At 43.6% G+C, this 26,963-nt stretch overlaps 2 protein-coding genes across 2 annotated transcripts in view; one reads left to right on the top strand and one right to left on the bottom strand.

Moving 5' to 3' along the window:
• Positions 1–6,239: 6,239 nt before the first annotated feature.
• LOC5503060 (translin-associated protein X) lies at positions 6,240–7,144 on the bottom strand. Its single transcript, XM_001624131.3, has one exon. The coding sequence runs from the start codon at positions 7,124–7,126 to the stop codon at positions 6,329–6,331; it is 798 nt and encodes a 265-aa protein (XP_001624181.2). The 5' UTR covers positions 7,127–7,144; the 3' UTR covers positions 6,240–6,328.
• Positions 7,145–7,201: 57 nt separating this feature from the next.
• Positions 7,202–26,963, top strand: part of LOC116608847 (DNA helicase MCM8-like) — a 44,073-nt gene continuing 24,311 nt past the window's right edge. The window contains exons 1-13 of the mRNA XM_048730005.1: positions 7,202–7,406; positions 7,485–7,514; positions 11,008–11,139; positions 11,460–11,542; positions 11,722–11,782; positions 12,326–12,414; positions 14,074–14,144; positions 15,127–15,182; positions 15,269–15,369; positions 15,771–15,812; positions 16,045–16,130; positions 16,955–17,037; positions 21,188–21,256. Of these exons, the coding sequence (XP_048585962.1) occupies positions 7,337–7,406; positions 7,485–7,514; positions 11,008–11,139; positions 11,460–11,542; positions 11,722–11,782; positions 12,326–12,414; positions 14,074–14,144; positions 15,127–15,182; positions 15,269–15,369; positions 15,771–15,812; positions 16,045–16,130; positions 16,955–17,037; positions 21,188–21,256 (973 nt within the window). The 5' untranslated portion in view covers positions 7,202–7,336. The remainder of the gene's footprint in view (positions 7,407–7,484; positions 7,515–11,007; positions 11,140–11,459; positions 11,543–11,721; positions 11,783–12,325; positions 12,415–14,073; positions 14,145–15,126; positions 15,183–15,268; positions 15,370–15,770; positions 15,813–16,044; positions 16,131–16,954; positions 17,038–21,187; positions 21,257–26,963) is intronic.

Here is a 26,963-nt window from a genome sequence, read left to right as displayed (position 1 = left end):
GCGGCTTCTTCACGGTCGCGGACTACGATCGAGGACTCGTCGCCATGGCGAGCGCACTTAACTACGAAACGGACGGCGAGATCTCGACCCTCAGGGTACTGCGAGTCTTCGCCGGCGGCACGCGATGGAGAGGGTAACTTGATGGAGTCCTTTTTTCCGACGCTATACAACACCTCCCTAGCCGTGGCCATGACGAGGTCACCCGAGTCTAACAGGTCCTTGAGCTCTGGCGTGGTGATCCAGCCCTCGTTTTGTTCCAAGTGCTGCCCTACCCTCCCGGAAGTGTAGGGGTGGCAGGCCTCAGAGAACTCCCACTCGGTCAGCTGAATGGCCCCGGTTAGTTGAAGAACCTCGCTCAATGGCCGTCCCACAACATCCGCGATACGATACACGTTCGTAGGGAAGCCGTATTTCCGTACCAAATCAATGGCGTCCGAGGCGCCGCCGGAGAGACTGTTCTCGCATCCTAGGTACGCCGCACGCATGTCGATGTGCGCATGAGGCTGCGCCCCTAAGTTTTCCTTGCTATTTCACACTTTGGACTCAACCTGCGCCGCTCCCCAGACGTCCCTGTATTTAAGGGGCGTTGGCCTGATGTTATTTTTTTGGGTCCACTTCTTGAAGCGATACCCTATTGCACCGCCCATCGAGTGCGTAGCTTCGGTGTACTCTTGGTAGGCTGGGTGATCATCAGGGAGCCATTGAGGATCACATCCTGTCTCGTCTGTTAACGCCCTGTCGATAGCCGCTCCGTCCTGTCCCGATCGGTACAGTTTGCCTTCGTGCGTGACTATAACACGCCCGCACAGCCAGATCCTTGTGCTTCTGGGGATCGCCCTGTTTATAAAGCGAATAAGCACCTCTCGCAATTTTGCCTCGCGCGTTTTTGTGGCGGCACTGGTAGCGCGAAGGGCTGCCTTCTCCTGACATAACGAACGAAGCTCCCCCTCAGCCTCGAAGTCTAGGCCGTGGACGCTCGTGATCGCAGGTGGTTCGGTCGGAAGCTCCGCCCAGGCGTGGTTATTGTGGCAAGGGATAGTGACCCTCGCCTTAGTCTTGTACTTCCCCGAGTCCCACATAACGTTGCCCAGGGCGTCCACGGCTACTAGCTTTACCTAGAGCTTCTTTTCAATCTCAAAGAGGTTTTCTTTGGTGCATCCCGTAGTGGCCAGCATCTTGTCATATCGCTCGGGATCTTGCCTCGTGTCTTGGTTAGACCAAGGGAGCGCGAGGTCCCGCGATTCCTCAAGTCGGCAACATAACTCACAACACAGTTAGCGAAGGTGTCACCCCCCTCTCGCTCAAACATTGGCCCAGGCTCACCATTTTGCTCAGGTAAAGGGCGAAGCACGTATCTCACGTAGACGAGGTACTCTCGTCCTTTCTCCCAAATACCCGCATCGATGCCTTCCAGGACGCCGACTGCGATTTGGTCCCTTCTTTTGACTAATGACCCACCGATTTTGTGCTCCGAGCGCCCTTCCTCCTCTGTGATGGGCGCCACTGGCTCTGCGTGGGCCTTACCAACGACCGTAAAGAGTCTGTAGCGCCGGTCGGGGTCTACCATCTCAAGCACCGGTGGCAACACTGCTTTTGCCCGCAGAGACTCTCGCTCGTGCGAGACCCACCACACCGGGCCATCGTCATTAATGTCAGGCCCCCGCATAACCGGCTTTAGAGCAATGACACCTGCTCCACCAAGATCTCGTATCTCCTGGTAAACACCGGCGCTTATGTCTTGGCCCCGAAGAGTGGCATCCACGAACCGAAGATGGGCGCCGCCGACGAAGAGAGAATAGTACTTCTCGGGGTCTAAGCTCTCTGGGCCCTTTTGCCGCCGTCCCGGCAGCAAAGGGTCGAACTCGCGCCAGACTTCCGGTACGAGCGGCTTAAGCAGCTTGTGTTTGACATCGTCGGGGATGTCCTCGTCCAGGATGTTCTGGACCAGCCCTGCTAGTACGGCAGGCGCCTCTTTGTAAGGCATGCTATTGAGAAACCTCCTCTATGTAGGTGTCCATGTTTGGGTATGCCTTGTGCCACCCATTCTCTAATTGCCCGTATCACAGCCGGCGTGACGAGTGTTTGGGTATGCCTTGTGCCACCCAGTCTCTAATTGCCCGTATCACAGCCGGCGGGACGAGTGTTTGGGTATGCCTTGTGCCAACCAGTCTCTAATTGCCCGTATCACAGCCGGCGGGACGAGTGCTTGGGTATGCCTTGTGCCACCCAGTCTCTAATTGCCCGTATCGCGGGCTGCGATGTCAGACAGGACGAGTGCGAACCATTCCCGAGCGCGCTTCTCGGTGCCGCGCATCCTCTGCCCTACACGATTCGCTCCGCAGGGGAGACACAACCGCGTCTCCGACTGTGTCCCTATGCCGCAGATCCTGCTCGGCACGGGGAGGGGGCTGCCCTTACGGAGCCTTTGGAGGTGCACCTTGCAGTAGGTGTCCATGCACCTCCGGCCGCACGTGTCTGCATGGCCGACCTTTAGCCACCTGCAGTAATCTTTTCCGCACTTCATCCTTCGAATGCTATGCACATGTGTATATACTACAGGACAGACGGGGTCCAATTGCAAGGTTCCCACTCGTTTCTATGAAAGGCACCAGTCACGCCACCCTACGGAGTGTCGATAGACAGCGGATTAATGATTGCTAACCATTGCTAATTATTTATCTACGCGAGGTGGTCCCGACGTAGATCGATAATTGCCAATTGTTAATCTATGCGAAGTGGTCCCGACGTAGATTGATAATTAGCAATTATTAATCTACACGGGGCCTCATCTGCATGAGACGGGGCTGGGGGGCTCGGAGGGGCGCGCCGCGCCTCCCAAGCCTGGAATGGGGCTGGGGGGGGGGGGGGGGGGGGGGGGGGTCGGAGGGGCCCAGCGCACCTCCCAAGCCTAAAATGGGGCTGGGGGGTTGGAGGGGCCCAGCGCACCTCCCAAGCCTAAAATGGGGCTGGGAGGCCCGGAGGGGCGTTTCGGTGTCTATGAAAGTCCCCAGTCCCCCCCCCCTTTTGCCTCTCTTATTTCTGATGTCAATTTCCCAGGATCTAATTTAAGATTTCAAAAATGTTCCAAATATTTACTGCAGTGCAAGGCAAAAGTGTGTTTTGTCTTCTAAAGTGTCAAAGCAGAGAATGGACATGTCCGGGACCATGTAACCTGCAATGCCGGCGTTTACGCGGTGTTTTTATAGAGAAAAACCGGCCACAAGCGATTCGTAGCAGGCATCCTGTTTTTTTAGCATAATGAAAAACGAGGGAGGGGCGTGGAAGGAGAGAGAATTTTGCTAAAAATCTAAGATAGCGGCTATAAAAAGACCGTGGTTTTGCAACTTCGCAATTTGGTTAGGCAGTGCAGTAATTTTGGTTCCGGAACTCAAGATTCGCTTCGCATGTAATATCTTTGTGAATGTTTCCAACTTTCTACGAAACCCCTGGCATTTGGTATTTTTCAGTCTTAAATGACAGAGTAGCATGGAATTTGAATTGGTGTAGTTTCCCTCCTGTTAAGCAGCCGCTTTCATTGTCACGCACGCCTTCCCCACAAGCGGCTGATCTAGACCGAACCACATTCCTTTCCCATTACGGTTTCCATTTGTTAATGCAATGAGCCAATCAGAGTGTAGAGATTGCTTAACATAGACCAATTAGAAGTCGGAATTAGATTAGCGTAAGGTCAATATGTCAGAGTTTGCGGGAAACCAGCCCTAGTATCTTTAGCGCACACTTCAAAATAAACTCCGTATTTGTTGAATCTATTCGTAAAATAATGAAATAATCATGGGATGAAAACCCTGAGGAAAAATATATCACGAGATCTAAGAACCCCTAATTTATCTGATCTTAGATGCTAAATCACCAAGGGATCACAACAATAATAATGAGTCCTGCTCTCTATCGAATTAAAGCCGCATTATCACCAGTTCACTTCCGGAGGTCCGACGGAAACCTCAACCGTTAAAAGACAAAAGAATCTATAAAAATCCAAGATATTAAACAGGCCATCCGCTCTAAATTATCATTCAGAAGTAAACTGGTGACAATGCGGCTTTAAACTAATCAGTCGGTATAATAAAGCTTGGAAAGTGTTGTTCAAAGCCTGTAGGCAATTAAACAAAAACATATTTCTTGTCTACTGATATCCCTTTGATAGCCAACTTTTGATGATTGTTCAAAGAAGAAATCTTGAATTTAGATGCGACACTTTCTGCTTTTTTTTCTCACACTAAGGCAATTAGCATAGCGCGCGAACTGTCGTTCGTTTTACAGCAGCCGCTTGTGGGGGAGACGTGCGTGGCTGCTAAGCATACTATATATATATATATATATATATATATATATATATATATATATATATATATATATATATATATATAGTATATGCTCTCTTGCTATGATAAAAACTTTATAGGTTGTTTATTTTAAGGGCTAAAATGAACAAATCATGAACAAACTCGCTCAAACGTTTGCTTGCTTTTTGAATGAAAATAGACTTAATCATTTTTTTAATGCCCTATTTAGTTATTACTTGTTATTATCATAGTAAAAGAGCTGAAGTGCTTGGGCATGAATATGTTCTTGGCACATCTCAGGGTACGTTGAACCTGAGTCTGGATATTCAATCTTGGAAGTGTAGAAGCCCGCTCCTAAGGCCTAACAGGATTGGCTGGATTACCTTATTGTTCTATTGTATTCCGGTTCTATTGTTTTGTTTGCCATTGTCTGTGGTGCATCAATCCAATGTGGTGAAATCTTCTGATAGCTGATAACGTATGCAAATTAGATTTTTTGACGTCAGAAAAGAGTACTTCCGCTTTTTAATCCAGTCATTCTCTTATCGCTTGCGGGGACTTTGGCTTCAATCTCGAGAAATAAGACTCGTCATGGTATCAATCCAAAATGATATTTCAGACACATCAAATTCAGTAAGAATAAAAATTGGACTATTTAAATCAAAATCGCTAGGGGGTCTCAACTTTTTTTTTATTGCGCGCTCGACCACCATCATCCTAGATCTCACACTCGTAAAAGAAAAATACAGAATGGAAGACCGTGTTCCGAACGATAGACCATGGGCGGCGGGAGCAAAAAAAAAATTTTTTGTTGGTGGTGGGGGAGGGGCACAACACAAATTTTAATTGTTTTATCTCCGACCCCCCTCCTCTCCCCTATTTATTTTGCCAAATTAGACAGTCTACCGAGAAAATTATTGGGGGTTGCAGCTCCCCCCGTCTTTTAAAATTCATAAAAATGAGGATTTAACCAAATAAAAAAAAAAGGTTTTCACTCCGCACATAAAATAATCGACTTTTATTCAAAAGTTGTTTTAAACTGGGATTCAATCATTAGGTGTCTGCCTTTCTCCCTTCTTGTTATGCCAATGTCGTGTTATTCAGACGGTCACAAACTTTTGAAGGAACGTGGTCGGCACGGCTTGGATAATTTTCTGAGCCGGCGCTGTATCAAAAGGTGACCAGAACCCTTTTTTAGGTTAGTTAATCTTTTTTTCTTATAAAAGGGGTTTTGATGACGAACATGTTTTGGGCCTATCGCATTATATTCTTACTACTAATATTTTGAACTTTTTTGTTAGATTTAGGTGTTTTTTTTGTGTGTGTGTGTTTTTGTCAAAGCCTTGCAATTATTTTCTATCCAAAACAGTAGAACCCATCTTCAAACCAAGTTTTATCCCCTTGAACAACCAAAATTTCTAAAATTTCTACTTGGATTTGGATCTCAAAGCTTGGGTAACAAAACTACTTTCTGTTTTCCTTTTTAACATTTTAACATTAACTTACTTTCAGCTTAATACTAGAAAGTCTTGAAAATTCTAAGAAATCAAAATGATGAATTAACTTTGGCACAGTATTGTTTTGGCTTACCTCGTAATAGTTCTTATTGCCGCCAATAAAAATGTTGATTATTTAAAATATTTAATATGTGAAAACTTGTTCACCTAACAAATCTTGTTTTTCTTAAAACAGCACACAAAAAATGCAATAAAATGAGCATGCAAGTATGTGTTTGTGTACTGCATACAAACCCAACATTCTAGTGACTTTTCCTCAAAGTTGTTAGTAAGTGCATAAAAATTGATGCAAACAACATTAAAAAGCAGTGCTTTCCAGTAAATACAGTAGCAAGAACCAATTTTTGGCATAGGCAAATCCAGGTTTTGTTTAGAAGGGGGTTGAAGGATGAAGTTGAAGCATCACAAAACATCAAAACGTGTTTCATATTTTATGGCATTTCTTTTCCCCCATAGGAGAGAGGGGTAGGGGTTCAACCCCTCCCTAGATCTACATCTTTTCTGTCACTACTGATCATGCATTTTAATGTTTTCCATTCCTGAACCACACTTAAGCAAATCAGCAACATTTAGCTGTGGAAATTCAGATCTCCGCACTTGTAATGTGTAACACACATGTTCAACCTTGTAAAGACTACTCTTCAGGGCGCCCAACTTACGACCAATATCTTTACAACAATACTCCAATAACGCGAGCTCGTCATGAACCTCTCTCATAAACTGACAGACCGTGAATGGCGTATCACCGTCACCATTAGCAGTCGAATTCATACAAAAACGCATGAGCTCTCCTGTTAGATCTGCTATACCAAGGACATAGTCGGATAAAGGGACCTCAAGTTTTAGTGCTTTACCATCCTCTGCCGGAAAGGTGCAGTTTTCTACGACTTCTTGAAACGGTACAAGTGTTTTGTTCTTGAGGTAGTAGTAAAATGAGAGTGATTCGATGTACTCTTGCAGACCGGGTGAATACGCTCTTGAAAAACGGAAAGGGTCTTCCCCCTCCAGCTCTAAAGCAATCTTTTTCAGGTATTGCTTGATTTCATGTAGTTTCCTTCCAACTTCATGGATAATTTTCTCAGAGTTGTCAGCCCCTGCAATGCGGTGCAAATTAAAAATAGCCCGTTTACTTTGTATGGTCAAATCGCGACTAGACTTCACGATTCGCTCGTACTTGTCGTGGCGCAAATCTAGCTCTTCTTGGAATTGTTGAAACGCTGCGATCACTGGAGAGTCGTTTGCTACCTTTGCTTCCGAGGAATCTTTATCAGTCTCTATCTTTCGTTTTCTGCTTCTGTCCGCCATCTTGGATTGAGCCGCAAATTTCTCAGCGGTTGTACTTTGTCATTTAAATAAAAACCCTAGCGATTGGTTCAGGTTTTTACAAACATCCAATCATAAAACCTGTTAGAAAATCCCGCCAAATTCGACCGATGGACGGAGCTGAGTACTGCGAAAAGAAACACTGACGATCTTTGCAAAATGCCGTAAATTTTGCCATTTTTAAACTAAAATATGAGTGGAAGAGGGGGGAGAGGAAATTCATGGCGTGGGAGGTGGCGAGGAGGTTATAAAAGAGGCAGAGGTATGGCAAATTTTGTATTATTTAATCTTACCTTATAAGTAAGAATTTGTAACAAATGTAGTTTGCTTTTTTTCCCAGGGAGAGGATCGAATACAACAACGAACTCAAGTAAGTATGTAATATATAGATTTAGGCACTGCCTTAAAGAGGAGCCAGCAATGTTTTCCCACCCTAAACTAGGGGTATGTCCCCATCAACACCCCTCCCCCAACCCCGACAAAGACCAAACTTCAGGAGGGACATAACAACAGGATACTACACTTTGATTTTGCTTCAGGTATCCCATCTCCCTAAAATCAACCCTATCTAAATGCATAAAAATACATGGCTTATAACTTTTCCTATTATTATAAAATTATTTCCTCGCATTCTCCCCTAGAGAGTACCCAGAACAATGATACTATTAGTAATTTTGATTGACATTACTCAGGATACTATTTGCCTAAAAAGAGGGATTATTTGAACTCTTACGTAGAGTTGTACTCGATAGACAACTGATACAGAAATATATTTATAATTTGCCATATGATAAGATCTTGCTAAATTGGGCCCTATTTATTTATGTCATGTTTCCTTTTTTTTAGTATACTTCAGATAATCTACAAATTTTTTTTTTCAGAAAAAGGGACCCTCAAGTTTATGTGCCCCTTGAATAAATAAGAGAAAAGTTGTTATTATATATAGCTTTAAAACTCTCCTGAAAAAAAAACATGACCGAGTTTAGGCATTCAGTAGTACAGCAGATGGTGCTAAGCATAATTTTGGCTACCTTGAAGCAAGGGGTAATGTTAGGCTATAAATATGGTGGTATGGACCGAGGTGCTGTGGCTGGATATGGTTGCACTTGGTAATAGGCGAAGTAGTATGATTATAGATTTGTTAAGAGTGCTTAAAAAGATGATATTACAGAAGTTTTCATGTCCTTTTTAGTGTTCTTTGCAAATCTATTATCATACTACAGGACCGTAGCAGGGGGTGGGGCACTGGGGGCATGTTCAACCCCAAAATTGTCAAAATAATAAGGAAATGACCAGTAGCGGCGTGGCTGTGTCCCCCCATTGTTTTCTTAATGTTTATGTATTGTGCCCCCCAATAATTCTAGGCCTGCTACGGCTATGCACTATGGAGCCTTAAAGAGTCCAAAATTACATACCCCATAACACCTAGGTTGAAACTTTCAACACCCTAAAATACCTGATCTTCAATTCTACACCACCTCATATATACTAATCCCTTTGATACATTTTTACTAATCTTATATTCATTGGTATCAAACTACAAATCTTTGATAAATCAAATAATCCTTTTAATGTACACCATCCTTTTTCTTTTATCCTGTATTAAAAACATCTTCCATCTAATAACAAACAACCAAATATTTTAAATATTCAAAGCCCTATCCCCTGCCATTATTACATATGAGTCTCTCTTGAACCATGTTCATGAATAATAAGCAGTCATGTAGAGGGCCAAGCCATTTGAGCAAATGCATAGAAAAGTTACAAGAAAAAAAGACTAAATTTGCTAATAACAGTGTAGCTAGCATTTTGTTATATATGCAAATAGAATTTATTGTTGTTACCTATGCACATGAGAATAATGCAATCAGTTTGCAGTTAATTACAGTTGCAGTAAGTAACTTTGCAGTAAGTACAGAAGACCTGGTCTTCAAGCATCAGAAATCATAACATGGTCAATAATTTTGTTGACAGTTAAAGACTTATATCCACACAGACTTTAGGGAAGTATCAGCTGAGCAAGAGCTGATTATGTTGGCTATAGGGAAAGAATGTGTGTTGATTGAATATAATTATACTAAGCAAAAAAGGAATATGAAAAACGTTTATTTACATCTGCTTTCATTTCAGCCAGCCTATAATGACAGCTATACTTTAGTCCTTGCTTTATTCACCTGAAAAAAAAAGGTATCCTTGTCATTTCATAGCTACCTGGGGTGGGGGTTGTTTTCGATTCTGCTATCTCTAAGCGTTAAAAAATTCCTTCTACCCCACCCGATTTGCTATCTCTTAGGTGCTGACCACACCCAAGTTGCTCTCCCATCCACAATCACCCCCATCTGATTATAGTGGAGTCCCTCCCCCGGGACCAAGATATCCTTGTCATTGCATAGCTATTCCAGCTAAATCATGTAATTACTAAGCACGTAACTTGGCCCTAGGCAAGTGTAGCGATATGTGTTTAAGAATCATTAGGAACTGACTTTGGACCCTGTCGGTTTTTGAGAAATTCGACATTTGGCTGCTATCTTGGGTGTTATGCCCGTCAGCGCATGAGCTGTCAGCGCTCGGTTTTTTGACGCACTGTATGAACAGGTGTGTTGTTCCTGCCTTATGCAAATATTGTTTTCTAATCGCGGGCGTGCCTCTTTGAGTCACCTTCACACTACTCTCAGTAAACTTCGAGGAGTAGAATAGACGGTTTCTGCCCAAGTTGGGTTTACAGCTATGTTTTTTGTATCTTCAACTTCACAAATTACAGTCCCCTGGGTTTCCATGATAGTAGGAGTTATGAGGCCTTTAGACCTCTCAAGAGTCTAATAACTATAGAGGTTCACCTCAGAAAATTTTTCATGTAACCCATGAAGGGGGGGGGGGGTGAATAGGTTTGCGGATCGGCGGATTCGGCCCCGAAATGCTCACGGATTACGGATTTTGACGATTATTTCAGCGGACTGGTGGATTTTGGAAATACGGCGGATCACGGATCTGTCGGCAATTTGGGCGCGGATTTCGGATTTGGCCGCTTTGACGGTCCATTTTCGGATTTTAAATGAATTTTGAGCGATGCTGTTTTTTATATGTCAAACCCTGCGGATCTAAAAATATCTGCGGATCCACGGATTTGCCCCAAAAATGTAGTGGATCGGTGGATTTACGTACCCCTATTCACCCCCCTCCCCCCATGGAATAGTTTAATTTTAGACTTCCTAAACTGAAGACCAATCAAAAACCAAAAGCAATTTTACTTGAAATTTTCAAGCATATTGTTGACAGCGTGAGAAAAAAATGTGTACCTAGTCCGAGTAGCATAATGTTTTCATGAAGAGGATAATTCTTAACAATCTCCAGTTACTATTGGTTACCATCTTGCAAAAAAGGATCGAAATATTTCGTGAGATTTTCCGATTTGGGTGCAAAATCATGTTCAATTATGCAAAAATGTCAAAAACATGTTTCTCCCAGAATTTGATTAAACATAATAACAAAACATAACTGTAGAAACCATATTGGGGTTGAGGCTATTTTCTAACACATTTACATACACCGAAGCTGTGAGACAAAAGTTGAGAAGCATAAGCTCTTAATCCTCTTTGTCTTGGTCCTCATTTAAAAAAAAACAGTGGAAACAAAATGGAAAATGTATTGAATTTTGCAGGATTTAAGAGGGGGGGGGGTAAATGTCGCGAAATTAAAGAGACCAGTAAGGTATCTTGATTAAATTGTTTGCTATAGCTTCTCGGTTGTGCCTAATTCCCCATCAGTGTGGCTAATTACTTTGGCTTAAATTAGCCACAGTAGCTTGTGCCCTCAAGATCCTAGCGCACACGGATGCCTCATTGCTTTTAATTCTTTACTTACAGGAGCTAATTCGTCTAGTATCCCTAGTACTCCTAACCATGTGCCTTCGCAAGGACGGCGGAGGCCACGCCTAGTACAGACGTCCCTTACCTCATGTCCTTATAAAAAATGGGCTCTTTATTTTCCTGACGATGGTGTGTATTACACTTAATTATATATTGCCTTATTACATATTTCAAATTTCCAAAAGTGGGAATCACACCAGTTTACTGCAGGTCAATTATGCAACCATCTTCAATGATTTTTAATGAAAAACATGAAAAATAGTCCAAAATTGTAAAAGCTGTGTGTCTGTTGGAAGTTTCTTTAAAGATGTGACTGATTATTTAGAGTGGAAGGCCTGTTAAATATCCCAGATTCCAACTGAATCTTTATTGTTGAGGTTTCTGTCGGCCCACCAGAAGAAACTGGTGTGATTGCAACTTTTACTAACTGACATTATTTTGTGTTGTAGCTTATTTACCTGATTCCTTGCTGGTTGAGAAGATTGAAGCATTTATTGGGTATTTCGAGAGGCACATTGCTGATTTTTCCAAGGTTGGTCATGCCAGTAAACATTAAATGTTAGGAGTACAGTATGTTGGTGGTTGAGACCAAATGGAATTCTGGGTACAAGGACCATCCTTATACAGTACTTAAGACATAAAATTGACATCTTGACAATGAAACATAGCATGATCTGGAATAAATTTAATGATATTCTATCAAAACTACAGGAGGACATAGAAAGAAGGGAATCAGTCACTGTGGATTACAGCTGTTTATTAGAAGATGTTGGTAAGAAATATCTTATTACTGAAATGTTGTCTATTTTGCAAGAAGTGTTATTTGAGAGCCGATCAATTTTTTTGGGAAACTTCACACTGAACCCTCTCCCTGTGAGTACTGACCCCACCCCCCACCCTCTCCCTGTGAGTACTGACCCCACCCCCACCCTCTCCCCGTGAGTACTGACCCCACCCCCACCCTCTCCCTGTAAGTACTGACCCCACCCCCACCCTCTCCCTGTGAGTACTGACCCCACCCCCACCCTCTCCCTGTGTGTACTGACCCCACCCCCACCCTCTCCCGGTGAGTACTGACCCCACCCCCACCCTCTCCCTGTGAGTACTGACCCCACCCCCCACCCTCTCCCTGTGAGTACTGACCCCACCCCCACCCCCTACCATGAGGTGCCCTCAACCCATTTTTTTGGTGATGAATCTACCTCCTTTTACTCCCAACTCATTTTCTACCCCTTAACCCTTAAGCCAGCTCTGCTGCCCCTGTTGACTGTCCATGAGAACTGTCTATAATCTCATTGACTTTGCACATTAACAGAATTGCTGTCTAAATTACCAACACTTGGAGATGAGTTGAAGGAACACCCTGAGAGCACCCTTCAGAGCCTAGGACTCGCTATTTACCAGGTATGGTGGTGATGGTGATGGTGATGGTGATGGTGATGGTGATGATGAAGATGATGGTGGTGGTGATGGTGATGGGGGTGGTGGTGGTAGTGATGGTGGTGGAAGTGGTGGTGGTGGTGATGGTGGTGGTGGTGGTGATGATGGTGGAGATGGTGATGATGGTGGAGATGGTGATGGTGGTGGTGGTGATGGGGATGGTGGTGGTGGTGATTGTGGTAGTGATGGTGATGATGATGATGATGGTGATGATGGTGTGGAGATGGTGATGGTGATGTTGTTGGTGGTGGTGATGGTGATGATAATGGTGATGATTGTGATGGTGGTGGTGATAGTGATGTTGATTATGATGATTATGATGATTGTGATGGTGATGATGATTGTGATGATGGTAGTGGTGATAGTGATGGTGGTGGAGGTGGTGATGGTGATGATGATGGTGATGGTGATGATGATGGTGGAGATGGTGTTGGTGGTGGTGGTGGTGATGGTGGTGGTGGTGGTGATGATGGTGGAGATGGTGATGGTGGTGGTGGTGATGGTGGTGGTGATTGTGGTGGTGGTGGTGATGATGATGATGATGGTGATGATGATGGTGGAGATGGTGATGGTGATGGAGATGGTGATGGTGGTGGTGGTGATTGTGGTAGTGATGGTGATGATGATGATGATGGTGATGATGATGGTGGAGATGGTGATGGTGATGTTGGTGGTGGTGATGGTGATGATGATGGTGATGGTGATGGTGATGGTGGTGGTGGTGGTGATGGTGATGGTGATGGTGATGGTGATGGTGATGGTGATGGTGATGGTGATGGTGATGGTGATGGTGATGGTGGTGGTGGTGGTGGTGGTGATGGTGATGGTGGTGGTGATGGTGATGGTGATGGTGATGGTGATGGTGATGGAGATGGTGTTGGTGGTGGTGGTGGTGATGGTGGTGGTGGTGGTGATGATGGTGGAGATGGTGATGGTGGTGGTGGTGATGGTGGTGGTGATTGTGGTGGTGGTGGTGATGATGATGATGATGGTGATGATGATGGTGGAGATGGTGATGGTGATGGAGATGGTGATGGTGGTGGTGGTGATTGTGGTAGTGATGGTGATGATGATGATGATGGTGATGATGATGGTGGAGATGGTGATGGTGATGTTGGTGGTGGTGATGGTGATGATGATGGTGATGGTGATGGTGATGGTGGTGGTGGTGGTGATGGTGATGGTGATGGTGATGGTGATGGTGATGGTGATGGTGATGGTGATGGTAGTGGTGATGGTGGTGGTGGTGGTGATGGTGATGGTGATGGCAATGGCGATGGTGATGGTGATGGTGATGGTGATGGCAATGGCGATGGTGGTGCTAGTGGTGATTATGATAATAAAAAATAATTAAATGTATGGTCATCCTGGCATCACAGCCTTGGAAGTACAGCTATATGTATGGGGTGTTGTGGAGTAATGATGGTGGACTGACGATACCGACTGATTAGAGGTGTTGCCACCCTGATATCACCACCATTCAGTGCCTTTCTCTGATGATGATGAAGATGATAAGTGATATCAATGTAGGGTGTAGCCAGCCTGAGAACAGCCATTCAGTGCTTAGGACTTGCCATCTTGCTAGCTATTTTGGTACTGATTTTCTTTTTACATCGCATGTAGGTTTTAGTGGCAGAGGAGGCAAGCCAGCCTTTTGCACCAACTCTGATCGACTTCCCATACATACAAGCAAGGTAATGTAGGAAATAATATCATGGCAGTCCGACAAGCTTCTTTGGCTACAAGTGCAGGTTTGTGGCCGCAGCCGGCTTCTTGTTCATCAAGAGGTCCAATCAGGGCATCGTCAGGCTGTTCTTCGAGCACTATGTAGCGGAAACATGTAGCGGTCCAGTGGTGCTTGTCAGTGTTTGGGGTCAGGAGGCACCATGCTCTTCGTTCCTCTGTCCCTCCTTTTCAAGCACCCTTTGGCGGGGAGCTGTGGCCAGGAGGCCTGGCTGCTGGGGTGCACTTGGTTAGGCGGTTACCAAGCTATCCGATACCTTACCCCAAATTGATCAGACGATGAGTTTAAATGTATGCTACAAAAGCATAAGCACAATTTAGCATAAGTTGAAATCTAGGATGACCGCACACTCCTGGGTCTAGCCCCTGCTGCGGCCTGGGCGCCCACGGTTTTTCAGGCCTTGACATGTTTGCATCCTCTCTGAGAGGTTTGCAAATCTCGCTCGACTCAACACTGGATTCGCAGGTTTTTCGCCCTTCCCACCACACCCTTAGGGTACATATAAAGCATAATATATATGCCACCATGCTTTGAAAGAGTTTTCGCAGTGACCCATCATCAGAATGAGGTGTACTATTGAAGAACCAAAATCCTTTTTTATTGAAAAAGCTGCCAAACAAAGAATCCCTACCATCATTATATGTATCTTTGATGAAACTCACTCATGAATTATAAGTAACTGAAATAATAAAAGTAACAAACAAAGTTATCTTGGTTAAGAGTTTGATTTATTGGAGTAAGTGGTTGAAAATAAGACCCATACCTATTGTATGATTTTAGCAACTATGGTTTTACTGTGTTTATATGGGATTGATCATCTGAAAAACTGGTTGTGATACATACAACACATACTAAAGTATGTATATACATATGATTCTTCTATATCTGCCCTTATCTTACTTACATACTTATATACTGTAATTGTTTTCTAGGGTGATAAATTATGACAAAATCACTCCATTGATGAACTTAAAAGCCAGCTGTTTTGGTATGATTTGTATTTACCCTAGACATTTGTCAGTCCTTAGAGGTGTCATCACTGACTTTGTATTGCTTACTTCCATCTTTGCTTAGGGAAATTTGTGGCAATTCGTGGGACTGTTGTAAGAGTCAGCAATGTCAAACCCATGGTCACCAAGATGGCTTTTACTTGCAATCTCTGTGGAGAGGCACAGGTATATGCAGGGTTGATGAATAGCAGGGTTGATGAAAGCTGTTGATTTGGTGATGGAGACTTGTTGGGGAAGAACTAGTTTTTCATTCCTCCTATGTGCTACAGGCATTTGTTAGAAACGAACTGTGTAAAAAAATAGTCAGTTTTGTTCCTTGAGTGCAAAACATCCCTAGCATAGACCATGGTCATTTATAAACATTTTCTGTGAGAACCTAGCTGGGGTATACTGTAATTATGTGAGAAGTTTAAGCACGGGTGTGGCATCCTACCTACCCTTTCCTTCCCCGTCACATTTCCATGACACAATCAAGGGCTTAAGGAACCCCCGAGAAATCCCTGTCCCTTTTACTGCCTCTGTTGTTCAGATGCCTGATAAAATTGTGACATGCAAATATCTTGCAGAGTGTTGCTCTCCCAGATGGTAAATACAAGATTCCATCCAAAGTAAGTAGAGCCCTTGGTGCATATTGCTATACAGGCAAGTGGATGATTAGCGATGTGTTACTTGTGACAGCCATGTAACCTGTCATGGAGCGCAATATTAACATTTCTGGGCAATATATGGGTACAGAGGAAGGTGGGAGACACATTATTTGTTATACACGTTAACCAGTTTCCTGGAAATTGTGCTGGTTTACTAAATACTTAATTGTTCTTTATTTTTATATTTTGTCAGTGCCCAGCCCCAGAGTGTAGAGGTCGATCCTTCACCCCTCAGCGGAGCTCTCCACTGACAACCACTATGGACTGGCAGTCCGTCAGGTATGAGGAGTGCACATTCACAACATTATCATTAACTCCATCGTCAATAACATAATTACCACAACACAATTAAAATACTGGCTGATCATCAGGAATGAGGATGGATGAATGTCACATTGATGAACATTGAAAAGGCTTGTTGATTGTCGTTGTTTATGTTAATAGCACTAATAAATTTCTTTGTTGGATAACTGATTGTAAATAAACGCTACCCTATCTAGATGTGTAAATGAATTTCAATTTCACGGACAAGATTGTGTATTCCATATCAATGGTTGCCTTATTACGTTATTGATTGTCAGTTGATTCTAATGAATGTTTCTGAATATTCGATTATTCTTATTGAAAGTTGAATCACGCAAATAATGTTTAGAGTGATGCTAATGGATGTACAGTACATGTTATTGATACGATTTTTGGCGCAAATGAATGTCCCTTTCATGTTAATTAACAGCAAAAGGTGTACTGTATTACTGTCAAAATCAATAACATCATCAAAATCAACATTTTTATCATCATTATTTTATCGGAATAAAAGTTTACCAACTTTCTCAAAGTGCAAACAGTTTGTCGAATTCTAAAAGCTGTTAATTTTAGTTTCTATTGTGTGCAAGGGTTCTAGAGGCATTTGCCTAGGTTCAGGTCTTCAAGAGTTCTTTGGAGACCTCATCCCTCACGTTGCTCCCCCCCCCCCCCCCCCCTCCCCAGCCTATGGACCCCATTATAAACCCAAACTAGTCATTGTATTACTTTATGATAAAGACATGATCATGTATGTCCACATCATTAAAGTCTGCAATTCTGCTTCATGTATGTCGCTGCAGAATCCAAGAAATCATGGATGATGATTTCCGTGAGGCTGGACGTATTCCACGGACTGTGGAGTGTGAGCTTACTGCAGATCTTGGTAAGAATTTAATACAGATTGTTTTAGTGTTTCAAGTTACGTGTGGAAAAAAATCTGGTTACTAGAAAGTACCAAACCTATTGGCTTTATGACAACTTTATATGGCAACTGAAAGGTTTGAATGTAAGAAGGAACTCTTGTTAGTCCTTGATGACAACCTAGGAAAATAGATTTCAAATTTATATACAATAATAGGGGTTTAGGTAGAATTTGATAGTTGGTATTTTCTTGACAGAATCCTTTAGTTGGTGAACTTTAAACCTTAATTTCTCCGCTCTCCATGAATATTTCTTGGCAGGACCTAACCAAAGTAAATACCGACTTATAGTTCTTTCAAAGCAAATTCAAACTAAGCCAAGGGGTTGTAAAATTTCAAGTAACCTGATTTTTGACCGCTTCATGCTTAAATAGCTGGAAGTTTTAAAATAACCTGTCTTAACCATTATATTTTGGGAAGGAAGGAGACCGGAGTGAAGTTAGTTCCTTATTCGCAGTTCCTTTTTCGTCTGTTTCCTTATTCGCTCAGTTCCTTATTCAAATCCGGGGGGGTACTTACATGATACCTTTTAATTCGAGTTGAAACAGTATTTAGGCATAACAGTTTATTCAGAACAAGTCCAACAGCATTATCGTCGGGTAAATTTGGATGCTTTAACGTGCTCGCTGCTAAGCGGAGCTGTGAACATGAGACTCTATCTGCTACAAAAGGTCAAATTACGCTATGCGTGCAATCGCTTTCACAAATGAATCTAGCAAAAGAGAGGAAATCTACCTCTCATCTGATAAATGTATTTATATCTTGGGCTTTCTTTCCAAACGCATTAATATATTTAGAGGAAAAATATTCACGCTTTACGTGACTACGTACGCGTGTAGAAGGAATTTGACCTTGCTAACAAAACCACAATTTGACAGATAGTGCTTGTTGTCAATTAACACCTTGGCTACTAGATATGGCTCTGACAAAACAAATAGATTAGTGCAGTGACACGAATAGGCAACTGCTCCTTATTCAAGTTAGTTTTCGCGAATAAGGAAATGGAATCTCCCAACGTCCGATTTCGTTTTACGACTTTATCCGAATAAGGAATAGACTATGAAGAGGGTTGTCAGTGTTTGCTCATCATTTCTCAATAAAGGAAAGGAAATATCATAACGCCCGATTTCGCTTTAACGACTCCTTTCGAAAGAGTTCTCGAAAAAGGAAATGGTATTTCATAACTCCCTATCTCGTTTTAACTACTTATCCGAATAAGGAATAGACTAAAAAGAGGGTTTTTTATGTTTTCTAAACATTTCTCGAATAAATAAATGGAATCTCCCAACTTCCGATTTCGTTTTACGACTTATCCGAATAAGGAATAGACTAAAGAGAGGGTTCTTTAGTACTTTCTAAACATTTCTCAAATAAGGAAATGGTATTTCATAACGCCTGATTCGCTTTTACGACTCCTTTCTAAAGAGTTCCCGAAAAAGGAAATGGTATTTCATAACTCCCTATCTCGTTTTAACTACTTATCCGAATAAGGAATAGACTAAAAAGAGGGTCGTTTGTGTTTTCTAAACATTTCTCGAATAAGGAAATGGTATTTCATAACGCCTGATTTCGTTTTAACTACTTATCCGAATAAGGAATAAACTATGAAGAGGATTGTCAGTGTTTGCTCATCATTTCTCAATAAAGGAAAGGAAATTTCATAACTCCCGATTTCGCTTTAACTACTCCTTTCGAAAGAGTTCTCGAAAAAGGAAATTGTATTTCATAACTCCCTATCTCGTTTTAACTACTTATCCGAATAAGGAATAGACTAAAAAGAGGGTCGTTAGTGTTTTTTAAACATTTCTCGAAAAAGGAAATGGTATTTCATAACGCCTGATTTCGTTTTACCTACTTATCCGAATAAGGAATAGACTAAAGAGAGGGTTCTTTAGTACTTTCTAAACATTTCTCGAAAAAGGAAATGGTATTTCATAACGCCTGATCTCGTTTTACGACTTATCCGAATAAGGAATAGACTAAAGAGAGGGTTCTTTAGTATTTTCTTAACATTTCTCGAATAAGGAAATGGTATTTCATAACAATTTCATATTTCATTATTTGGGGGACAACCATGCCCTTCTAGTCATTCGGTCTTATAATTCGCGTCGTTAAAGCGAATTCCATTTCCTTATTCGAGAAATTCGTTCGATTCCTATAATTCGTAAAAACGAAATCGGCCGTTATAAAATACCATCTCCTTATTCAAAAGATGTTGAAAAAAAAAAAACACGCTAACAATCTTCTTTTTACTCCATTCCTTTTTCGGTAAAAAAAAAAGTAGTAAAAACGAAATCAGGTGTTATGTAATGCCATTTCCTTTTTCAAGAGATGTTGAAAAAACACTGACAATCTTCTTTTTGAGTTTATTCCTTATTCGGATAAGTAAGTTAAAACGAGATCGGGAGTTATGAAATACTATTTCCTTTTTCGAGAACTCTTTCGAAAGGCGTCGTTTAAGCGAAATCAGGCGTTATGAAATTCCATTTCCTTTATTGAGAAATGATGAGCAAACACTGACAATCCAGTTTTTAGTCTATTCCTTATTGGGATAGGTAGTTGTTGCGTTAGGTTCCTGTGAGGATTCCGCCACAAACCGTATAACAATCCAACGATGTGTAAAGATATATTTATTCGATCTAGAATGAATGAAAGTTATTTGATTTACATTGATTGCATGGAATCAAAGCTTATTTACAGTTATTCAAACTCACAAATTAACTTACTTCAATGGCGTATCCGATCGTGTTTTCTGATTCTCAAAGTCCTGGTTAGCTGTAGGTTTTGTAATCGTACTGGTTAGCTGTATTTCAGAGTTCCGATCTCGGTTACTGTTGATCTGACTGATTTACAATGGATTATAATCACGTGGTTGAAATCGATATTAACGAAACTGTCACTTGTCACTTATGTAATAGATTTATGCCGAAACAGTAGTTAAAACAAAATCAGGCGTTATGAAGTACCATTTCCTTATTCGAGAAATGTTTAGAAAGTACTAAAGAACCCTCTCTTTAGTCTATTCCTTATTCGGATAAGTAGTAAAACGAAATAGGACGTTGGGAGATTCCATTTACTTATTCGAGAAATGTTTAGAAAGTACTAAAGAACCCTCTCTTTAGTCTATTCCTCATTCGGATAAGTCGTAAAACGAAATCGGACGTTGGGAGATTCCATTTATTTATTCGAGTAATGTTTAGAAAACGAGATAGGGAGTTATGAAATTCCATTTCCTTTTTCGAGAACTCTTTCGAAAGGAGTCGTTAAAGCGAAATCAGGCGTTATGATATTTCCTTTCCTTTATTGAGAAATGATGAGCAAACACTGACAACCCTCTTCATAGTCTATTCCTTATTCGGATAAAGTCGTAAAACGAAATCGGACGTTGGGAGATTCCATTTCCTTATTCGCGAAAACTAACTTGAATAAGGAGCAGTTGCCTATTCGTGTCACTGCACTAATCTATTTGTTTTGACAGAGCCATATCTAGTAGCCAAGGTGTTAATTGACAACAAGCACTATCTGTCAAATTGTGGTTTTGTTAGCAAGGTCAAATTCCTTCTACACGCGTACGTAGTCACGTAAAGCGTGAATATTTTTCCTCTAAATATATTAATGCGTTTGGAAAGAAAGCCCAAGATATAAATACATTTATCAGATGAGAGGTATATTTCCTCTCTTTTGCTAGATTCATTTGTGAAAGCGATTGCACGCATAGCGTAATTTGACCTTTTGTAGCAGATAGAGTCTCATGTTCACAGCTCCGCTTAGCAGCGAGCACGTTAAAGCATCCAAATTTACCCGACGGAAAATGCTCTTGGACTTGTTCTGAATAAACTGTTATGCCTAAATACTGTTTCAACTCGAATTAAAAGGTATCATGTAAGTACCCCCCCCGGATTTGAATAAGGAACTGAGCGAATAAGGAAACAGACGAAAAAGGAACTGCGAATAAGGAACTAACTTCACTCTGGTAGGAAGGAGACGCTTTATTCCAAGGGCTGCATCAGATTTTAGGCACCTTAGAGAAGGCAGTAATTGAGGGGGGGGAATAAACACTTGAGGTTGATGGGTTATGCCTATCTTAATCCCTACTCTGCACCTTCCTTTCAGTCGATAGCTGTGTTCCTGGTGATTTGGTCACTGTCACAGGGATTGCAAAGGTTGTCAATTCAGAAGAACGTGAGTTGATGATAATTTAGTTGCCTTCTTCCTTTACTATATTCAGAAATGCAGTCAAACTTGTCAACTCAAACTTGAATAACTCGTACTCCCAACTTAGACTTAAGGATTTTGAGCAGGGGGGGGTGTGTGTTTATCCTGTTAGCAGACCATTTTGTCTTAGGTAGCTTGCCCTGGCAGTGTTACTCAATTTTCCTTCCCCCCCTGAACCCCCAATGGCTATGGGCCTGAACACCCCTTTCTCCTCCTGCCCATATTCTACCTCTCCCTTACTACTCCAACACCCACTCTTGCCCATATTCTACCTCTCCCTTACTACTCCATCACCCACTCTTGCCCATATTCTACCTCTCCCTTACTACTCCATCACCCACTCCTGCCTATATTCTACCTTTCCCTTACTACTCCATCACCCACTCCTACCCATATTCTACCTCTCCCTTACTACTCCATCACCCACTCCTGCCTATATTCTACCTTTCCCTTACTACTCCATCACCCACTCCTGCCTATATTCTACCTTTCCCTTACTACTCCATCACCCACTCCTGCCCATATTCTACCTCTCCCTTACTACTCCATCACCCACTCTTGCCCATATTCTACCTCTCCCTTACTACTCCAACACCCACTCCTGCCCATATTATACCTCTCCCTTACTACTCCATCACCCACTCCTGCCCATATTCTACCTCTCCCTTACTACTCCATCACCCACTTTTGCCCATATTCTACCTCTCCCTTACTACTCCATCACCCACTTCTGCCCATATTCTACCTCTCCCTTACTACTCCATCACCCACTTCTGCCCATATTCTACCTCTCCCTTACTACTCCATCACCCACTCCTGCCCGTATTCTACCTCACTTTTACTACTCCAACACCCACTACTGCCCATATTCTACCTCTCCCTTACTACTCCATCACCCACTCCTGCCCATATTCTACCTCTCCCTTACTACTCCATCACCCACTCCTGCCCATATTCTACCTCTCCCTTACTACTCCATCACCCACTTCTGCCCATATTCTACCTCTCCCTTACTACTCCATCACCCACTTTTGCCCATATTCTACCTCTCCCTTACTACTCCATCACCCACTCCTGCCCATATTCTACCTCTCCCTTACTACTCCATCACCCACTCCTGCCCATATTCTACCTCTCCCTTACTACTTCATCACCCACTCCTGCCCATATTCTACCTCTCCCTTACTACTCCACCACCCACTCTTGCCATATTCTACCTCTCCCTTACTACTCCATCACCCACTCCTGCCCATATTCTACCTCTCCCTTACTACTCCATCACCCACTTCTGCCCATATTCTACCTCTCCCTTACTACTCCATCACCCACTTCTGCCCATATTCTACCTCTCCCTTACTACTCCATCACCCACTCCTGCCCATATTCTACCTCTCCCTTACTACTCCAACACCCACTCCTGCCCATATTCTACCTCTCCCTTACTACTCCATCACCCACTCTTACCCATATTCTACCTCTCCCTTACTACTCCATCACCCACTCTTGCCCATATTCTACCTCTCCCTTACTACTCCATCACCCACTCCTGCCCATATTCTACCTCTCCCTTACTACTCCAACACCCACTCCTGCCCGTATTCTACCTCTCCCTTACTACTCCAACACCCACTCCTGCCCATATTCTACCTCTCCCTTACTACTCCATCACCCACTCTTGCCCATATTCTACCTCTCCCTTACTACTCCAACACCCACTCCTGCCCGGATTCTACCTCAATTTTACTACTCCATCACCAACTCCTGCCCGTATTCTACCTCACTTTTACTACTCCATCACCCACTCCTGCCCATATTCTACCTCTCCCTTACTACTCCATCACCCACTCCTGCCCATATTCTACCTCTCCCTTACTACTCCAACACCCACTCCTGCCCATATTCTACCTCTCCCTTACTACTCCAACACCCACTCCTGCCCATATTCTACCTCTCCCTTACTACTCCATCACCCACTCCTGCCCATATTCTACCTCTCCCTTACTACTCCATCACCCACTCCTCCCCATATTCTACCTCTCCCTTACTACTCCATCACCCACTCCTGCCCATATTCTACCTCTCCCTTACTACTCCATCACCCACTCCTGCCCATATTCTACCTCTCCCTTACTACTCCATCACCCACTCCTGCCCATATTCTACCTCTCCCTTACTACTCCATCACCCACTCCTGCCCGTATTCTACCTCTCCCTTACTACTCCAACACCCACTCCTGCCCATATTCTACCTCTCCCTTACTACTCCATCACCCACTCCTGCCCATATTCTACCTCTCCCTTACTACTCCATCACCCACTCCTGCCCATATTCTACCTCTCCCTTACTACTCCATCACCCACTCCTGCCCATATTCTACCTCTCCCTTACTACTCCATCACCCACTCCTGCCCATATTCTACCTCTCCCTTACTACTCCATCACCCACTCCTGTCCATATTCTACCTCTCCCTTACTACTCCATCACCCACTCCTGCCCATATTCTACCTCTCCCTTACTACTCCATCACCCACTCCTGCCCATATTCTACCTCTCCCTTACTACTCCAACACCCAATCCTGCCCATATTCTACCTCTCCCTTACTACTCCATCACCTACTCCTGCCCATATTCTACCTCTCCCTTACTACTCCATCACCCACTCCTGCCCATATTCTACCTCTCCCTTACTACTCCATCACCCACTCCTGCCCATATTCTACCTCTCCCTTACTACTCCATCACCCACTCCTGCCCATATTCTACCTCTCCCTTACTACTCCATCACCCACTCCTGCCCATATTCTACCTCTCCCTTACTACTCCATCACCCACTCCTGCCCATATTCTACCTCTCCCTTACTACTCCATCACCCACTCCTGCCCATATTCTACCTCTCCCTTACTACTCCAACACCCACTCCTGCCCATATTCTACCTCACTTTTACTACTCCAACACCCACTCCTGCCCATATTCTACCTCTCCCTTACTACTCCATCACCCACTCCTGCCCATATTCTACCTCTCCCTTACTACTCCATCACCCACTCCTGCCCATATTCTACCTCTCCCTTACTACTCCATCACCTACTCCTGCCCATATTCTATCTCTCCCTTACTACTCCAACACCCACTCCTGCCCATATTCTACCTCTCCCTTACTACTCCATCACCCACTCCTGCCCATATTCTACCTCTCCCTTACTACTCCATCACCCACTCCTGCCCATATTCTACCTCTCCCTTACTACTCCATCACCTACTCCTGCCCATATTCTACCTCTCCCTTACTACTCCAACACCCACTCCTGCCCGGATTCTACCTCAATTTTACTACTCCATCACCAACTCCTGCCCGTATTCTACCTCACTTTTACTACTCCATCACCCACTCCTGCCCATATTCTACCTCTCCCTTACTACTCCATCACCCACTCCTGCCCATATTCTACCTCTCCCTTACTACTCCATCACCCACTCCTGCCCATATTCTACCTCTCCCTTACTACTCCATCACCCACTCCTGCCCATATTCTACCTCTCCCTTACTACTCCATCACCCACTCCTGCCCATATTTTACCTCTCCCTTACTACTCCATCACCCACTCCTGCCCGTATTCTACCTCACTTTTACTACTCCAACACCCACTCCTGCCCATATTCTACCTCTCCCTTACTACTCCATCACCCACTCCTGCCCATATTCTACCTCTCCCTTACTACTCCATCACCCACTCCTGCCCATATTCTACCTCTCCCTTACTACTCCATCACCCACTCCTGCCCATATTCTACCTCTCCCTTACTACTCCATCACCCACTCCTGCCCATATTCTACCTCTCCCTTACTACTCCATCACCTACTCCTGCCCATATTCTACCTCTCCCTTACTACTCCAACACCCACTCCTGCCCGGATTCTACCTCAATTTTACTACTCCATCACCAACTCCTGCCCGTATTCTACCTCACTTTTACTACTCCATCACCCACTCCTGCCCATATTCTACCTCTCCCTTACTACTCCATCACCCACTCCTGCCCATATTCTACCTCTCCCTTACTACTCCATCACCCACTCCTGCCCATATTCTACCTCTCCCTTACTACTCCATCACCCACTCCTGCCCATATTCTACCTCTCCCTTACTACTCCATCACCCACTCCTGCCCATATTCTACCTCTCCCTTACTACTCCATCACCCACTCCTGCCCATATTCTACCTCTCCCTTACTACTCCATCACCCACTCCTGCCCATATTCCACCTCTCCCTTACTACTCCATCACCCACTCCTGCCCATATTCTACCTCTCCCTTACTACTCCATCACCCACTCCTGCCCATATTCTACCTTTCCCTTACTACTCCAACACCCACTCTTGCCCATATTCTACCTTTCCCTTACTACTCCATCACCCACTCCTGCCCATATTCTACCTTTCCCTTACTACTCCAACACCCACTCCTGCCCATATTCTACCTCTCCCTTACTACTCCAACACCCACTCCTGCCCATATTCTACCTCACTTTTACTACTCCAACACCCACTCCTGCCCATATTCTACCTTTCCCTTACTACTCCAACACCCACTCTTGCCCATATTCTACCTTTCCCTTACTACTCCATCACCCACTCCTGCCCATATTCTACCTCTCCCTTACTACTCCATCACCCACTCCTGCCCATATTCCACCTCTCCCTTACTACTCCAACACCCACTCCTGCCCATATTCTACCTCACTTTTACTACTCCATCACCCACTCCTGCCCATATTCTACCTCTCCCTTACTACTCCATCACCCACTCCTGCCCATATTCTACCTCTCCCTTACTACTCCATCACCCACTCCTGCCCATATTCCACCTCTCCCTTACTACTCCATCACCCACTCCTGCCCATATTCTACCTCTCCCTTACTACTCCATCACCCACTCCTGCCCATATTCTACCTTTCCCTTACTACTCCAACACCCACTCTTGCCCATATTCTACCTTTCCCTTACTACTCCATCACCCACTCCTGCCCATATTCTACCTCTCCCTTACTACTCCAACACCCACTCCTGCCCATATTCTACCTCTCCCTTACTACTCCAACACCCACTCCTGCCCATATTCTACCTTTCCCTTACTACTCCAACACCCACTCCTGCCCATATTCTACCTCTCCCTTACTACTCCATCACCCACTCCTGCCCATATTCTACCTCTCCCTTACTACTCCAACACCCACTCCTGCCCATATTCTACCTTTCCCTTACTACTCCAACACCCACTCTTGCCCATATTCTACCTTTCCCTTACTACTCCAACACCCACTCTTGCCCATATTCTACCTTTCCCTTACTACTCCAACACCCACTCCTGCCCATATTCTACCTCTCCCTTACTACTCCAACACCCACTCCTGCCCATATTCTACCTTTCCCTTACTACTCCAACACCCACTCCTACCCATATTCTACCTTTCCCTTACTACTCCAACACCCACTCTTGCCCATATTCTACCTTTCCCTTACTACTCCATCACCCACTCCTGCCCATATTCTACCTTTCCCTTACTACTCCAACACCCACTCCTACCCATATTCTGCCTTTTCCCTACTACTTTAACACCCACTCTTTACTGCTTAAAAAAACTGATTTTCGCTTTTCTTGGTTTGTT

This window comes from Nematostella vectensis, chromosome 7 (genome assembly GCF_932526225.1).
Source record: "Nematostella vectensis chromosome 7, jaNemVect1.1, whole genome shotgun sequence".
NCBI classification, from domain to species: domain Eukaryota; kingdom Metazoa; phylum Cnidaria; class Anthozoa; order Actiniaria; family Edwardsiidae; genus Nematostella; species Nematostella vectensis.
Note: the sequence above shows the minus strand (reverse complement) of the source record. Positions and strands in the feature narration are given on the sequence as shown.